The sequence below is a fragment of the Penicillium crustosum genome (genome assembly GCF_028827405.1).
Source record: "Penicillium crustosum strain IBT 35664 chromosome Unknown utg000003l_segment0_segment0, whole genome shotgun sequence".
NCBI lineage: Eukaryota > Fungi > Ascomycota > Eurotiomycetes > Eurotiales > Aspergillaceae > Penicillium > Penicillium crustosum.
The window spans coordinates 59,801-76,732 of NW_026623124.1; the positions used below are offsets into that span (position 1 = coordinate 59,801).

Below are 16,932 nucleotides of genomic sequence, written 5' to 3' on the forward strand. Positions count from 1 at the left end.
AGTCACGTTTTTTACCTATTTGTCATGCTTGTTGAACCTCAGGTTCACCCGCGGGTAACCTCCATGAGGTTCGGTCCAAGATAGAACCGCCCGGAGGTTCTAGGTCATGGAACCTTAACCTCCGGGTGGGTGAACCTCCTTGAGGTTCGTGAGGTTCACCCGTGGTTCCTGGCCAGGTCTAATAGTAAGCGTGTCTGGCTGCCTATCGGGGTCCCGAATATCCGAGGCTTGCTTTGGAAGGAGCGGGGAAAGAGGCAGCTGCTTGGGTGGATCTTACTGGCTACATCACTGCCTATTCATTTGATGTTGGTTTGGACGCTGTTGATATTGTATAAGTGGCTGTGACTGATTGAATTCTTCCTTGCTAGTTACAACTCCGCTATTTTTTTCTCAATCGGCCCGACAGAGTATGTAGTGCTAATAGCACCGCCTGGTCCGATGAACGGAACTGGGTCGGCGGGATGGAATCATTGCTTTGAAAGTTCCGTTGGCCTGGATATAGAAACGGTTAGATCCGAGATGAGCCGTTCGGATCTGAAGAGACTTTCTATTCAAGAGTGCATTGACACTTTCGCGCAAGACTATGTATCCGGGCAAAGGATGCTCGTTTTGGTGACGGAGGATCCAATGCCAGAAGGCGAGCATTTGGGATTCATGGGAAGGCCACATGCCATTGCGACCAACGTTGATGGCAGTACCTTCGAATGGATGTGTGATAGTGGGGGTGGTAGTGAGGATGTTTGTAGCAAAGATCTTGTGAATGAGATGGTTGATGGAGAGGAATGGAGCGTCCATCCAATTGAACCATCTATTCAATTGATACAGGCGCAGATCCCCACCGAGAACGGATTCAAGAACGTTTCAATGGGCTCTTGGATTCCCAACACGCCAGATACCAAACGCTTGGATGACGTTCTGTACCAATTCACACACGAGGACGAGGTGCAGGCTGCACTTGACGATCCTTCTAATTGGGTCAATGCTTCCTTCCAGGGAAATGTGACGATCTCTCTGTCGGTTCATTGTCCTGGCAATTATTATCAACCACCCAGAGGGGTGAGACTGGTGCAGGCACGTCGAATTGGACACTGTTTGACAGTTCCTAGGGACGAGTCTTGCCGAATGATGTTTAGCCCGCCAATTTGTCTGCTTGTTATTGGGTGTAACTTAGTAAAACTTATCTGCGCGCTATTGACCGCGCGCGATGGTAGGCAGGAGTTGTTCCTTACAATTGGGGACGCGATCGCATCTTATCTTGCTTGTCCAGATCTGAGGACAGAGGGGGCCTGTCTGTTGTCTAAGGGGCTGGTCGTCAAAGGGTCTCAGGGCTGGCGCAGGAAGACGAAAAAGAAGGACAAAATGCTGGATATTCCAGCATACTCAAAGCTTCCACTTCAACTACCTTCCCGAAAACGATGGTTTCAAGCCGTGAGCACGGGACTGTGGATCTCTACAATTACCCTGTAAGCCTCTCCGTGTAATAATATGAATTATACTAATATCTCAGATGCCTATGCATAATTAGCCTGAGCATCTACGCTGTTACCGTCGCCATCCCCTGGTTTTCCAACTTGTCTCGCGGAACCATCTGGGATAACAGTCTGGGCGAAGCACGCCCATCAACTCTAATAGAAATACCTACCCCACCCGGCGCAACGGGAATATTCGCCATGATCCTCCTACCCAACGTCCTACAACTCTTCGTCTCAATCGCCTACTTCATGCTCAATGCCCTGCTGACCGCTATGCTCGGAGCCATGGAATACAACAACTACGCGCGAAATCGCAAACCGCTACGCGTCTCCTGGCCCCGTGGAGCCCAGCGCTCCACTTACTACCTCTCACTACCGTATCGATACAGCCTCCCGCTCCTAGTCGCCTCCGCGGTTCTACACTGGCTCGTCTCAGAAAGCTTGTTCTTTGTACAGATCACTCCCTTTGATATAAATGGCGAGCCTATCTCTTCCTCGCAGTCTACCACGTGTGGTTACTCACCTGTTGCTATGTTGTTCGCTATTATCGTTGGCGGTTCGCTATTTCTCGTCCCAATACTCCTGAGCCTACGCCGCTTTGAATTCCCGATGCCGCTAGTGGTACAGTGTAGTGCGGCTATCAGTGCCGCCTGCCATCCTATGACGTCCAGCATGGACGATACCGCTAACCATGCGCTCAAACCTGTGCAGTGGGGTGAGATTCCGGGCATCTACTCGGATCGAGACCTGATGGTATTTTCACATCGGATCGACGGTGATGAGGATGCCGGTGGGAGAGGGAGTGGAAATGAGGAGCTGCAACAGATGCTACCGAACGCAGATCTTAATGATTTGGCTCGCAGTGGTGCTGCGATATCGCAGCTGTATCATTGTACTTTTACGTCAGAGGACGTGTGTGAACCTGTAAAGGTATACTGTTTTCAGGTGTACGGCCTGTCAACCGGGTAAGATACGATGGTAGGAGAGAGGAACAGATTGTATTGTCTTCAACGTGACAAGGCTAACTCTTGTCCAAGAGGAACAGGATCCAGGGGAGTCCTATGTTATCTATCACTATACCCCGCTTTGATCACATGGGGTCAGCAACGAATCAGTGGTGCTCCACTCTCGTGGCCCAGCCGATAAGGTTAAGTGACAATTCTGTTTTCATGTTGTAAGGATCCTTTATCCGTTACACAGACCTGGCAGTCCTAGTGATTCAGGGAGCCAGAGGAAGGGAGACGAAGAAGTGGGGAGGGGACAGGTGTATTGCAGAGAGAAGGGGACACTCTGCGCCCGCGGGGAATGCGGGATCGACCATCTATATTGCGCAGATAGAAGCTTTCTTTACATTGAATTTCTTTTGTCTTGTTTACATTTACGCCGACCGGTTTGTGGCCTTACAATTCAGGTTGCAGGACCTCGAGAATCGATTTCCCGAGTCCTGTATATAGGGTACTGGGTACTGGGAACTCACCACCATTTGCCGTCGGGAGCGGGCCCTGGGACGCAATCCCCGCATAGCAGCATGTATGTAATTAGCGAGCTACATCGGGTTAATGAATTCATCATCATCATCATCATCATCATCATCAGACATTACTTAAGAAAACCCCGCTGTGAATCCTCAAGACTCACAACTCCCACTTTTCCATCGGGTGCCACTGTCGTGCTTTACTCGAGCAGTAGAAGGTAAATAACCCGGCCAGAGAGAGCGCTCTGATTGGCTATTTAAAAATACTAATGTTGGCGCCTAATACTAATACTAGTAGTACTAGTAGTACTTACATTAGCGTTAGCAGGGGATCTACGGAGTAGTTACTAGTAACTTAATATACGCAGGTATGTTGAACGCGATTGTATGTTTTACTTAACGGGGATTATTTCGAGGGACGCAACGCCAAGACGTTGCGAAGATCGACACCCTGATGCACCCGTGTGAATTGAATTTACGGAAGTGTCCGAATCCGCCCCCATCAGATCGTTCTGTCTGTCCTCTGGCCAACCAAAAACATATTGGAGTACATTAGTGTTATTGTGATGCCTGTAAAGCGGGGCCACGGGCCAACGCACAACCCTTTAAAGGCTTAGTTATTGACAATCAGATTCATATGTGAAACAGCTGCCTCGTGCATTGTTGCTGCCTTCTACCGTCTCCATTATTCACTAGGCCTCCATCCTGAATCCTGATATTAGCACCCCGTCTTCGCTTCAATTTCCAGAGGTCCTCAGTCTGTATAGTGCAGTTGCCGCGTCATTCTTTAGACAGAACTGAAGCTGTGATTAAGGAGGTGAGCCAACCTGCCTGGTCTCATTCATCATTCACATCATGGTGACGCAACCTCCAAAGGGCACCGCGCCGGAACAATCCACTCGGGTGCCCTCAACACAGATCGGACTCGACGATCAAGAGCTGGCCGAGGACGACGTGCCTCCCCCTGCCTACGGCGAACATTATGGCGAGATCCACGATGAAAAGAATGGCACGGGGACCAGTGCCCAGCTCACCGACGATGGCCGTGTCGCCATTCGCATCAATCACTTCAGTCGCCAACTGTCCCGGCTTATTGCCCCCCTCCACATGTCGAAGACAGTCGTCCGCTCCCTCCCCCATATATTCCTCCTTCCCTGCGAGGTGACCCGCCAGCCCATCCCCCTCCGCCCTTGAACATAGTCATCCAGGTCGTGGGCTCTCGCGGAGATGTACAACCCTTCGTTGCCTTGGGAAAGGTCTTGAAAGACGTCTACGGCCATCGTGTCCGTCTGGCCACTCACCCCAACTTCCAGGACTTTGTTCAGCAGCATGGCCTGGAATTCTTCAGCATTGGCGGCGACCCGACCCGGTTGATGGCCTTCATGGTCAAGAATCCCGGCTTGAGGCCGGGCTTTCGTGGCGTGCTGAGCGGAAATGTCGGCCAGCAAAGAAAACATGTTGCCGAATATATTCAGGGCTGCTGGCGGTCCTGTTACAGAGCAGATGATGGAACTGATGATGATAACCTTTCTGAGTCCTCTTCAGGAAGCAATTCTGGCCCAGCAAACCACTTTGTTGCCGATTGTATCATCGCCAACCCCCCGAGTTTTGCCCATATTCATTGCGCAGAGAAGCTCGGCATCCCGCTCCATATCATGTTCACTATGCCATATTCCCCTACCCAGGCGTTTCCTCATCCCCTGGCCAACGTTCAAGCCTCGAATGCCGACCCTCAACTTACCAATTACATCAGCTATGCCCTGATCGAACTACTCTCATGGCAGGGCCTCGGTGATATCATCAATCGATTTCGTGTAAAGTGTCTCGATTTGGATCCCGTAAGTACCATCTCGGCCCCCGGGATGCTTCATCGTCTGAGAGTCCCCCACACCTACTGCTGGTCTCCGGCCCTGATACCCAAGCCGAACGACTGGGGCTCTCACATATCCATCGCCGGATTCTACTTTCTCGACACGGCCTCTGATTACACACCTGCCTCTGACTTACAAGCATTTCTCAACGCCGGTCCACCTCCCATCTACTTGGGATTTGGGAGCATCGTGTTGGACGACCCCGACACGCTGACGGAACTCATTTTCGCCGCCGCGAGGAAGACTGGCCAACGTGTGCTCCTTTCAAAAGGCTGGGGAGGTATGGGCGCCGATCAGCTGCGTATCCCCGACGGCGTCTTCATGCTCGATAACGTACCGCACGACTGGCTCTTCCACCATGTCTCGTGCGTCGTGCACCATGGTGGTGCCGGAACCACGGCAGCAGGCATCGCCGCAGGCCGGCCGACGGTGGTCGTTCCCTTCTTTGGAGACCAGCCTTTCTGGGGCGCCATGATCGCGCGAGCAGGCGCAGGCCCCGATCCGATCCCCCACAAACAACTCACGGTAGACAACCTAGCCGAGGCCATCAACGTCTGTCTGACCCCCAGATGTCTGGAGCGCGCCAGAGAACTCGCAAGCAAGATCGCGGCAGAGCGAGGCAGCGACACTGGTGCTAAGTCGTTCCATGAATTCCTCAACCCTGACCGGCTCCGCTGCACTCTCGCACCATCCCGACCTGCTGCGTGGCGGGTCAGGCGCACCAAGGTCAGGTTGAGTGCTTTTGCTGCCTGTACTTTGGCGAATGCAGAGCTGTTGGATCTCGATGACTTGAAGCTCTTCAGACCACAAGAATATCACACCGACGACGGTCCCTGGGATCCGATCTCCGGAGGTTTTACAGCATTTGTGAGGGCTTTCAGCGGCATGACCATGGGGCTAGCTAGTGTTCCTTCGGAGACGTGGAGAGCTTTACAGATGCCGTCTGCGCGGAGCCGACAGCAGTCCCAAGTATCGGCATCGGCATCGAGAACGACGACCGCGAGCAGGAGTGAGGTCTCGCCTGTCGTGGAAAGATCGGATTCATCGATTTCATCTAGACGAAGTACCAGGCAGAGATTTGTCAGAGAAGACTCTTCTCCCACCCTTGCTCGGAACTCTTCCAGCCTCTCTGGTCGGTCAACTCGACCTTCGAACGTGCCTAAACAAGATTATCCTGGCCGACGTCCATCCCGCAGTCGGACTGAATCTGACGCCGGCAAACAACCCGACATCCTCCGTCCGCCTGGCGTGCATGTGAGCAAAGGCGCCGGGCGTTTCGCCAGGGCGGTTGTGCAAGGACCCGTAGATATTTCAGTGAATTGGACGAGAGGCTTTCACAACATGCCTAGGCTTTGGGGAGACGATACGGTACGCCCTCAAGAAAAAGTTAGCGATTTCAAGTCAGGCGTGAAGGCAGTAGGAAGAGAGTTTGGCTATGGCTGGTACGATGGCGTCACTGGCCTGGTCACCCAGCCCTGGAGAGGCGCCAGGAAAGGGGGCGCCAGCGGCTTTGCGAAAGGAATTGGTAAAGGACTCGGGGGATTTATCGCCAAGCCAGGCGCAGCGTTTTTCGGTATCCTGGGGCATACGATGCAGGGGGTCAACAAAGAGGTGCAGAAGTTGTTCGGCAGTGATGTGCAGAGCTACATCATCTCATCTAGGGCAGCTCAGGGTTATGAGGAGTGGCTGCAGGGCTCCGAAGCAGAAAAGCAGGACGTCATCGCTCGGTGGAAGCTGATCCAGAAGGATCTGAAAAAAAAGGGAAAAGAAAAGGAAAAGGAGATCCCTAACGAGGTAACACGAGAAGCCCAGGAAGTATACCAACAGACGAATTCGGGTAGCAATGCAAATGCTTGGACCCAAGATCCCACCAGAACCACGCTCGACATGGGTGGTGTTTCACAGTCATCTCTGCATTCTACCAACACAAGATCGTGGAATGCGGCTGAAGCCACGTCGAACGGAGACGCAGCAGATACTTGGACCCATGACCTCACCAGAACCACGCTCGACATGGGTAGTAGTTCACAGTCATCTCTGTATTCTACCAACACAAGATCGTGGGATGCGGCTGAAGCCACGTCGAACGGAGACGCAGCACATGATGACGACGACATGGAACTCGTGTCTAAACTCCAGTCCCCACAGCACGTTCACCAGACAGATCGGGGTCTGCGTGACGAGAAAACGCCTCAGGAGAAGACGGAAGAAGAGGTTGTGATAGAGTACATCAAGAAGCAGAGTCTGTTGGAAGCGCAACACCAACACAAAGGTAAGGGTCGTGAAACAGCGATAGAGGATGAGGACGATGAGAACGATGAGGACTTGCAGAAAGCGTTGAAGTTAAGCATGCAAGAAGAACAAGAACATCGGTACAGATAGATTCTTTTTATATAAACAAATGACCCGAACTAACTCAAGCTTAACATGACCTGGTCTCTCTTCTTTCACTATTGGCTATCTTTGTAATATCATAATCGTATACATATGTGGTTTCTGAGAGATCATGACGTGCTGAGGGAACTATCAAGGGAGCAGATCCAGCGGAGACTTGCGTACTATGCTTGACTAAATATCGAAGTTTTGGCTTCGACTTGTCTTCTAACGCTGTTGAGGCCAGATAACGTCGCTGAAGAAAGCACTGTAGTCTAACCTGTATACCTACGCTGCCGTAGACGCTTTCACTTATCAAGTTGAGAGAAGGGGACTGGGGACATCAAGCGAAGACAACTGCTTCCTCAGTTCTTGCTTAAGCATTTTGCCGCTCGCACTTTTCGGTATCTGATCGATGAAGATGATTCGGTCCTGGAGACGGCAAACCTCAAGCAGTTCAAGGTCGTTGTAATCCCGGATTTCCCTTCGAAGATCATCCTCGCTCGTCTCAGGTGCATACGACGGCTCCCGGACCACGAAGGCCAGAACTCGCTCACCAGCTACTTCGTCAGGGATTCCGATGACGGCGGTCTCGGCGACGGCGGCGTGTTGGATCAGATACGCCTCGATTTGGCCAGGGGCGACTTGGTTGCCCTACAAACAAGGTTGGCAGGGCTAAAGTAAAAGGTTGGCCAGGGTGCGGGATTCACACCACACCTGGTCTTGGGCCGCCCACTCACCTTGACCTTGACCATGTCCCGGATACGATCTACAATGAACAGATGGTTCTCGCCGCTGGGGCCCGTGCGGAAGAGGCCGACGTCGCCTGTTGGCCACCAGAAGTCTGCATTGTCTGTAGGCGGGAGAAGCGCATCCCTGGCAGAGTCAATGTACCCGCACACGAGGCTGGGAGTGGCAATCTCGATCTCGCCCATTTCCTCGAGAGTCTCAATCTCACGGCCGTTATCGTTTTTCAATCGGATGCGGACGCCCGGAAGCAAGACCCCACTCGAGCCCGGAAAGATGTCGCTGATATATGACAGGGACCTGACACCGCAGGTTTCGGTCAGACCTGACTGATTGTCAGATCATTGCTCAAACTACGCTCTCAGGAGAATCCTACCCCAGCCACCGAGAATTCGCACTTGGGGGCACACGGCTTGCATCTTGGCAAATGCTTCTTTACTCAGAGGTCCACCTCCCGACACGATCAAGCGAACGGAGCTCAAGTCGGATTGAGCCAACGTAGCTCCATTTCGCCACAGAGCGTTCATAATCGGCGGCACCTACACCCATCAGCTTGCGTTCCAGATGTCCCCGTGAGCCGGACTAGGAACTACCAAATAAAGTGTATTAATGCGGTATTTGGCGATAGAGGCCATGATCTCCATGAAGTTAAAGCCACAGATGTGGCTGAACGGCAGGCAACCCAGAGCTATCGCGGAGCCTGCTTCTCTGGTGGTCTCTAGAAACTCTGATCTCTGATGCCTGCAGGATGCTGGCGATGAGCTTTTTGTGGGTGATGGCCATGATGCGCTACCAAGCAACGACAAAAAGATATCTGATCAGTATCACAAGACATGTAGAGTCGTGTGGCATTAGTTACCTGGAAACCAGATGTGCCGCTCGTGGTACAGTAGTACGCCACACGTCGACTCGCTTCGTTGACAGACAAAGCACCCTTCTGCACCGGAGGTAGATCCTTAGCGACTTCGATCAAGTCATCAAGCGTCGTGATTCTGGACAGGTTGGTCATTCCTCTAGGCACGGACAGCCTGTAGAGCGGCAGATCTGATAGGGAGCTCAGTTGAACGGCTTCTTGGGCTAGAGGGAGTAGCTCTTGTGAGGCAAACATGGCAACCGGCGGCACACGATCGAAGTGGCCTGCGATTTCCTCAGCCGAACTCGTAGGCTGCATCATGAGGCAAGCACCGCCCATGCGGTGGATAGCCCATGAAAGAATCAGAATGTCGACCTAGAGGCAACTCAGATTGGCGTTTCCCGATGAGGAGCTGTCGAGGAGACCTACGCTGTTGGAAGCCAAGATGGCGACAATTTTATGCCACTTTTGCCCGGGCACAAGGCGGCCGCTACCTGAGCGACGCGAGCACTGATTTCGTCAGGGGTCCATGCCCGATCGATTGTTGCCTCGACAAAGTGGGCTCGCTTGTCTGCTGGGTCCGATCCGATGGTCCTGGCAAGATTTTTTGCCAGGCATGAATCCCCGACCGGCTCCTCGAGCGGGACCAAGGGCAAAGAAGGAAGGAAAGTCGGTGGTGTGGAGATCATGATCATCTACAGAGAAAAGCAAACATGAAAATTGCCTAGGAGGATCTTCGGAGGCGCTGGCTATATAGGGCATGAGGGTTATCTGCTTTGCAATGGTTGTATGTACTACGGAGTAGTAAGATAGGTCCAGCGTAATTCGCCGTGGATTGAAATTGACCAGTTACATTCATCATTATGTTCATAGACCATTCCGCTTTCCGAAATTTCCATTTATTATTTACAGGGCAAGGCCACGTAAGTCGATATAACCCCTGTCTTAGTGAAACCGATGAGATCCAATCGCTCCCGTTCCCTACAGGAGACTTACACTAGTATTTTATTCTCATAGCCATGGCGTGGACGATAAGGTTCTTTTGACCGCTTGGCGACGCATCTCAAAATGGATTAAAAGTAAAATCTAACTGGGGAATATATGGTGCTAGGCACCAGCCATGCCCACAGGTTGTGAATAACTCACCTTTTCTTTGTTTCCATTATTTACCGGTCTTTTCGGGAGGGGCGATTCTGTTGCTCATTTTGTTTTCCCTTTCTTTTCTCCTCACTTCTTTATTACCTGCCCACCACTTCCCTGCCACAAAACTTGACCCCGATATATAAGATATGGCCGAGAACAACCGCTTCGACTACATCGTGCGATCGCTGCAGCTGCTCTTCGCCCCCATTGTCATTGGAACAGACGCCTACGGTACGCACCGCGAACTCACCCTTGAAGCCTTAAGAGTACTGACCCCGATAGCGATTCACGTGTTTCGTGGACACGATGACCACGTTGACTCGCCCGTCTTTGACGGTGACGCCACCCTTCATGTCGGTGTCCCTGTTGCATGGAGTTTCCTGATGTTCTGTGCCGTCTGGACGGTCCTGGTCGTCGTCTGGCACTTCGTCGAGCCCGGCCTCGAAAGTCGCCTGACGATTAGATACGTTAGTATAGTCACTGAGGCCGTGGCTGTCCTCTCGTGGCTCGCCGGCTTCATTGCCGTGGCTGTCAACGTTTCGACGACCGATGCCTGCTCGTCCGGACAAAGTTCGTGCGCGGAGCTCAAGGTGACGACGGCTTTTGGTGCGTTCGAATGGCTGCTGTTCATGATTACCGCAATCCCGGCTGTCACATCCTTGTTCAACAACCCGAAACGGGTTAGTTCCTCATGAATATTAGAACTAGGGATGAGCCACAGAGTTGAGAAGACTTATTTGCAGTTGCTGATGCTTCTGCTAATATGTCATATTCGGCTGGGCCAGACAGTCACAATATTTACTTTTCTGGGTCACGCGCCAAACACCAACTGGTTCCTGCCTTGACGGTCGTTACACATATTTTAGGTTAGTTCAGGAGGACTGTCGGATCGGGCTTATGGGGGTGATTCTAGTCAAGAAGACAGATAATAATTTCGACACAGCTCAGGGGTCGCATTGAGCACGGGTGGGCTTCGGAAATGCTGATTTTATGTGTCATGATTGCTATAATCTACCAGCGGTATTCTCCGCAGTTTTTGCGTCGTGCGCAACGAGATATGCCAAGATTACTTATTTCATACTCCTTGTTAAGATAGAGACACTGATCAATAAAACTCGCCGCCCACACCCTCCCTACCTTTAAATTCCGCAGCTACTGTGTGCTTGGAATGTCAATAAGAATTTGCAGACATAATTAGGTACACTTGACGAAAGAAAAAAGGAGAAGCAGGGGATTACTGATAAACGAACCCAGTATAGGAAAAATATATATATCTGAAAGTAAGTCCATACTACTAGTACCGTGCAACACAAGCAAAATACTATATAAACTTTATCCATAGTTATGGCGTTTCAACCTAGCTTCGACACAGCTTCTTGGGGCTTGACTGGGACCAATCTCGATTTACTCGCGACCAACTGGATCAGATTATCAATGCTCCTGGACTCACGAATGACGAGAATCGAGATGTCAGCAGCCAGCATCGCCACGACCCAGTTGCGAAATTCAACCACCACCAACGAGTCGACTCCGTACGACTCGAGCGTCCGGTGAAGCAGGATCCGGTCCACCGGCATGATAATCAACTTGCTCAGATCGTCCAGCACCGCGGCTCCAACGGCCTCGACTGCCTCTTCTACAGTGTTGGCACTCCCGATCTTTTCGATGTGGTCTGAGCCACTGCCAATGTTATCGTCCAGCTCTGCACCCGCGAAGCGAGCAGAGTCCTGGACCAGGTGTGAAACGTGCCGCTTCTCGAACCAGTCCGGTTTCTTGACGTCAGCATCTGGAACCAGGCCCAGGGCGGCTTGACACTCCAGTCCACGGGCAGTCAGGACGTAGTTGAGCGTCGCAAGGAGCTCGGCGACGGAGATAAATTAATTCGGCGGCTGGACTCAATGAGCAAGGCCGGAAGCAGAGGATCATGTTGGGGTGCGCGATCACGTAACCCGTGTCCCAGGACTGTAGGTTAAATAGCTTTCTCTCTGTTCCTTTCTCCTCTTTTCCTCTGAGTCAGTCAGTCAGTTAGTACAATACAAGGTATTAGTATCTATCTTCAGAGCTTCCTCTCCAAGAAGATCCCACTCAGCGTTTGGCTTAGAGCTCTTGCTTCAGTTGGATGAAGCGCCTGCATAGTCATACGCAATTAGTTAGACTGCAACAGCTTAATTGAACTTTGATGGATTGATTGATTTACTAAGTTAAAACACCTTTAAAGGGCTAAGACCTTAAGAAAGTAGCCAGTAGCCCGAACAAGATCGCACAGAATATTATTACCGGTTTTGACAAAGCGTATGGAACCAGAGCTTTCATTTCCCGTGATAGTAAAGATGAGGAATCTTTCAATAGCTTCATCTCGGATTGCTTGTTGTTTTCCCCGAGAGGCTCAGAAGAATGTTGATTGAGGAAGTAAATCAATTGCTGTGATACTGGTCCGGTGAGTTGAGACTCCTTATCAGGAAGTTCAGGCACCTCAAAGACTTCATGTTTCTGATCTGGATTTAATCTGTGATGAAAAGGGTGTTTGAGTACACAGGAAGAACAGATATCCATATTGGCACAGATTCTGCATACAGACCGAGGCCCAGTGATAGACATATGGCAGAAATTGCAGATAGCCTTAATCATATGAGTGGCAAGGAAGCTATTATGAGAAAGGCGAAACTGAAAGAGATGGCGTGCGTTGGTCGTGTTATTAAGAAATAGGAAATACCGAGCTAAGTGTTGCAAAATTAACCATGCGTAATTCGGGCTGAGCTCAGGAAGAATATCGGAGAGGTGGAAGAGGGATTGTTGAACAATTGATTTTTGAGTTTCGTGAGGTGTCAATGAGAGCCGAGGACATCGTTTACGTATTTGGTGTATCAAAGTTCCTTGCCCGACGGCCCAGTCCATCGCATGTCTGCCATAGCCGTCTGGAAGAGAAGGGTCGGCACCAAGATGAAGAAGTTTTATAGCGAAGTGGATGTGGCCAAAGCAGATAGCCAGGTGGAGAGGGGTTTGCAGGAGCTTGTTGCGCTTATTGATAGCTGAAGCAAGTTGCGGAAATAGAAAGAGAAGGTGAGCCCTATCTTTTGAAGCTGCAATGTGAAGAGGAGTCTGATCGAGGCCATCTGTAAGGCCTACATCTGCGCCAGCAGAAAGAAGAATTCCAGTAACATCAGCATGGCCCGAGTAGATAGCCGCCAACAGAGATGATCCGTATTCACCACCTAGGGCATTGATATCGGCCTGAGCGTCGAGTAGGATCTTGACTGTCTCAGCATTTCCTCTCCATGCAGCAGCCTGTAAGGCATTGCCGTATTGACCACCCTGGGCATTGACATCGGCCTGAGCGTCGAGCAGGATCTTGACTGTCTCAGCACTTCCATTATATGCACCTGCAGCAGCCTGAAGGGCGTTGCCGTATTCACCACCCTGAGCATTGACATCGGCCTGAGCGTCGAGCAGGATCTTGACTGTCTCAGCACTTCCTCTCCATGCAGCAGCCTGTAGGGCATTTCCGTATTCACCACCCTGGGCATTGACATCGGCCTGAGCATCGAGCAGGATCTTGACTGTCTCAGCACTTCCATTATATGCAGCAGCCTGTAGGGCATTGCCGTATTTACCACCCTGGGCATTGACATCGGCCTGAGCGTCGAGCAGGATCTTGACTATCTCAGCATTTCCTCTCCATGCAGCAGCCTGTAAGGCATTGCCGAATTCACCACCCTGGGCATTGACATCGGCCTGAGCATCGAGCAGGATCTTGACTGTCTCAGCACTTCCTCTCCATGCAGCAGCCTGTAGGGCATTGCCGTATTCACCACCCTGGGCATTGACATCGGCCTGAGCGTCGAGCAGGATCTTGACTGTCTCAGCACTTCCTCTCCATGCAGCAGCCTGTAAGGCATTGCCGAATTCACCACCCTGGGCATTGACATCGGCCTGAGCATCGAGCAGGATCCTGACTGTCTCAGCACTTCCATTATATGCAGCAGCCTGTAAGGCATTTCCGTATTCACCACCCTGGGCATTGACATCGGCCTGAGCGTCGAGCAGGATCTTGACTGTCTCAGCACTTCTATTATATGCAGCAGCCTGTAAGGCATTGCCGAATTCACCACCCTGGGCATTGACATCGGCCTGAGCGTCGAGCAGGATCTTGACTGTCTCAGCACTTCCATTATATGCACCTGCAGCAGCCTGTAAGGCATTGCCGTATTTACCACCCTGGGCATTGACATCGGCCCGGGCCTCGAGCAGGATCTCTACAATCCCACTGTGACCTTTCAATGCAGCTATCTGTAGCGCAGCTCCACCTCCTGTCTTAATCTCCACACCCTCTTCTAGAAGCCATTCGACAAATCCCAAATGTCCACACCTGGCCGCCTCCATCAGAGGAGTCGCTCCGCCGTTGTTCTTCGCTTCTCGATTCGCTCCTTTTTCCTGCAATATCTTGCCGGCTGTAGTGTGTCCAGCTTGTGCTGCAAAGTGTAGTGCCGTATTACCAACTCTGTTTGATTTTTCAATATACTCATCGCCTAACAACAAGGGTATTATCACGTCAACCAGATTCGCAGAGGCTGCCATATGTAAAACAGTTGTCCCTATGGCTGGACATGCTGCACTACTAGGATCAAGACACTGGTATATTCGAATCCAAGCACTGATCATTCCTTGCAGAATGTCGTTTTCATTATACAGCAAGGCACCTCGAGAGCCGGCGGCCTTTTCTGCATGAATAAAGATATTGATCGTCGTATATTTCAGAAATGGGTGATCACAGACAAGGTTATCTTTGGACCTCTGAAAATGACTCATCTGTTTGTTTGAACAAATGGTGGCAAGATATACCAGGCACGATCGGTAGAGAGTTGCCTGGGACTGAAAGAGGATAGTGTCCATATCCATAGACCCAGTTCTACCGCTGATGCTATGGTAGAGAAGTAGAAGTCCTTTTGCGCGCAAGAAATCATTGACTGACTGGTGTACTACCTGTATAGTCTCCTCGTCGTTGCCGCTTGAGACTACTTCGGCCAGTCCACCAGCAAGAGCCTTGACTCTTCGCTTCATACGTTCATTGCTTTCAACAAAGCCGTGGAGCTTCTCCCATATGGTTCGAGACGGCGATATTTGAGCATTTTCAGCCGCCAATGCGTATCGTATTTCGACTACAGTCAAGGGTCGCTCGGCCAGGCATATCCATTGAAAGAATAGGAATGACTGAACTCGATTGTTAGCCGCGATCACGTTGCTCAGAATATATATGTAGACATTTTCCAGGCCGGCTGGAACCTCGCCCAACCAATCACGGATATCACTGATTGATTCTCCTTCGGTAACCCTTTGCTTGATAAGGGGTATTATAAGATAGGCCCATTGGAACACACCCTTAGCTTGCTGGGCTAGTTCTTCCACCAGCACCTCTCTCATACCTTGACTAGAAGCGTCTCCGAACTCTGTCTCAAGAAGCATATCCTTGATATATGTAGCAATGTCGCCTTGGTTGTGGTCTTCAACATGTATCGCTACTGTCTGGGAACTTTCCAAGATAGGATAGTGGCGACATGAAATATAGACCTGAAGGGCTATCTTCTTTCTCTCGGCACGATCAACAAGACGCTGGAAATATACTGCGAGCTGCTGAGCGGACTCAGTACCAGCCTCATCTAACGCATCCACAAAAATGGTCATACGCTGTTTCGCGGCTGATGCCAGGATGGCACTTGCCAGTAACTCTTCTAGCACCGTCCGTGGCCATTGCCACTTCCGTTCACCGAATCCAAACTGCCTACATCGTTGTTCATAGATCTCGCGCACCTGAGGCCGTATAGTCGGGTCACGGACAAAAATCTGGTTCAGTAACGATCGGAGCATTCCTAGCGGTGTACGTTGCATCTCCACGCCCCGGGCGGTAAAGAAAAAGTCGAGCCAAATACCACCATGGCTAGCGTCATGTAATTTCTGGAGTTTGCCGTGTAGAAAAACCATCAAGGTCGATTTGCCCGCACCCGGCTTGCCCTTAATCCATAGCAGACCACAGGGCTGATCCCTCCACGACCGGTATTCGTCCAACTCCAAAATCCATTCGCAGGTATTTGTGTGACATGCCTCGATGTTGTCCTTCCGGTCTAGCATCTGCGGGAATGCTAGTGACCTGAGCAGCTCTGCGTCTATGGTAAGTCGGATTTTGTTTAACTGGTACAGGGCGGAGCGAACTGTTATCTATCTGCTGTGCAAGGTTTTCCGGTCCGTCTAGGTCAAAAAGTGTTAGTCAACCTATCACAGCTATCCAAGGACTTTGACACACAAATGTTAATTGTCCCATGGTTATGTCCAAATTGAAGACCCGTGTTGGCACTGCCAAAAGATGTCGAGCTCATCCTGAACATTCAGTACGGCAAATGGGGCTGCCACAAGCCGAGCGAAAGTTCCACCTAAAAGTCAAGCTTGTCTTTTACCCCGCTCTCAGGTGACCGTCGGGCGCTAGATTCCTCACTTGGGTTCGATCCAGTTGAGAAACCTCAACCCTTCGCTACAATTAAATAAAATAGCCAAAAGTAAGCGGGTTTTATTCGAGTGAATATATGGTATGAGTAAGTATAAAATGTAAAATATCCATAAATATCATTACATAGAGGCTCTAGTATGTGCCCGTATTTAGACCTGGCAGTGACCCGCGGGTGACCCTCATGACCCTCGGACCGCCCCGTCGAGGGTCCAACCTTCCGACCCTGAGGGTTGTCAAACAGGACAAACAGCCAAGATTTGTCTTATAAATAGATTTTATGTAAATAATTACACAAATTTGATTAGGCTTAGCGCTATGGATTTATGCATCCGAGGGTCAGGGTCAGGGTCAGGGTCGCCCACGAATGACCCTGACCCTCGGAGGGTCGGGTGGAAGGCCCAAGATCATGGACCATCCGGAGGGTCACTGCCAGGTCTACCTGTATTCGGCTAATAGACGCCCACTCAGCCTATATAGGCAACCCCCTATGGGATAGGCTGGAG

The 16,932-nt window shown here is 51.0% G+C and overlaps 6 protein-coding genes across 6 annotated transcripts; 3 read left to right on the forward strand and 3 right to left on the reverse strand.

The window, feature by feature from the left end:
* Positions 1-303: 303 nt before the first annotated feature.
* On the forward strand, positions 304-2,926 carry N7487_007100 (uncharacterized protein; the record flags this gene model as incomplete). Its single annotated transcript, XM_056874830.1, has 4 exons — positions 304-329; positions 369-1,463; positions 1,508-2,337; positions 2,748-2,926. The coding sequence occupies 4 exons, from the start codon at positions 304-306 to the stop codon at positions 2,924-2,926; spliced, it is 2,130 nt and encodes a 709-aa protein (XP_056727018.1).
* Positions 2,927-3,801: 875 nt separating this feature from the next.
* Positions 3,802-7,199, forward strand: N7487_007101 (glycosyltransferase; the record flags this gene model as incomplete). Its single annotated transcript, XM_056874831.1, has 2 exons — positions 3,802-4,018; positions 4,147-7,199. The coding sequence occupies 2 exons, from the start codon at positions 3,802-3,804 to the stop codon at positions 7,197-7,199; spliced, it is 3,270 nt and encodes a 1,089-aa protein (XP_056727019.1).
* A 306-nt stretch (positions 7,200-7,505) lies between these two features.
* Positions 7,506-8,464, reverse strand: N7487_007102 (uncharacterized protein; the record flags this gene model as incomplete). Its single annotated transcript, XM_056874832.1, has 3 exons — positions 7,506-7,844; positions 7,931-8,262; positions 8,314-8,464. The coding sequence occupies 3 exons, from the start codon at positions 8,462-8,464 to the stop codon at positions 7,506-7,508; spliced, it is 822 nt and encodes a 273-aa protein (XP_056727020.1).
* A 121-nt stretch (positions 8,465-8,585) lies between these two features.
* N7487_007103 (AMP dependent ligase/synthetase) lies at positions 8,586-9,479 on the reverse strand (the record flags this gene model as incomplete). The annotated part of the gene is made up of 3 exons (XM_056874833.1): positions 8,586-8,726; positions 8,797-9,165; positions 9,285-9,479. The coding sequence occupies 3 exons, from the start codon at positions 9,477-9,479 to the stop codon at positions 8,586-8,588; spliced, it is 705 nt and encodes a 234-aa protein (XP_056727021.1).
* Positions 9,480-10,079: 600 nt separating this feature from the next.
* On the forward strand, positions 10,080-10,628 carry N7487_007104 (MARVEL domain-containing protein; the record flags this gene model as incomplete). Its single annotated transcript, XM_056874834.1, has 1 exon — positions 10,080-10,628. The coding sequence occupies one exon, from the start codon at positions 10,080-10,082 to the stop codon at positions 10,626-10,628; it is 549 nt and encodes a 182-aa protein (XP_056727022.1).
* Positions 10,629-11,285: 657 nt separating this feature from the next.
* N7487_007105 (uncharacterized protein) lies at positions 11,286-16,301 on the reverse strand (the record flags this gene model as incomplete). Its single annotated transcript, XM_056874835.1, has 6 exons — positions 11,286-11,792; positions 12,211-12,439; positions 12,512-12,577; positions 12,671-14,724; positions 14,773-16,091; positions 16,229-16,301. The coding sequence occupies 6 exons, from the start codon at positions 16,299-16,301 to the stop codon at positions 11,286-11,288; spliced, it is 4,248 nt and encodes a 1,415-aa protein (XP_056727023.1).
* Between the last annotated feature and the right edge of the window lie 631 nt (positions 16,302-16,932).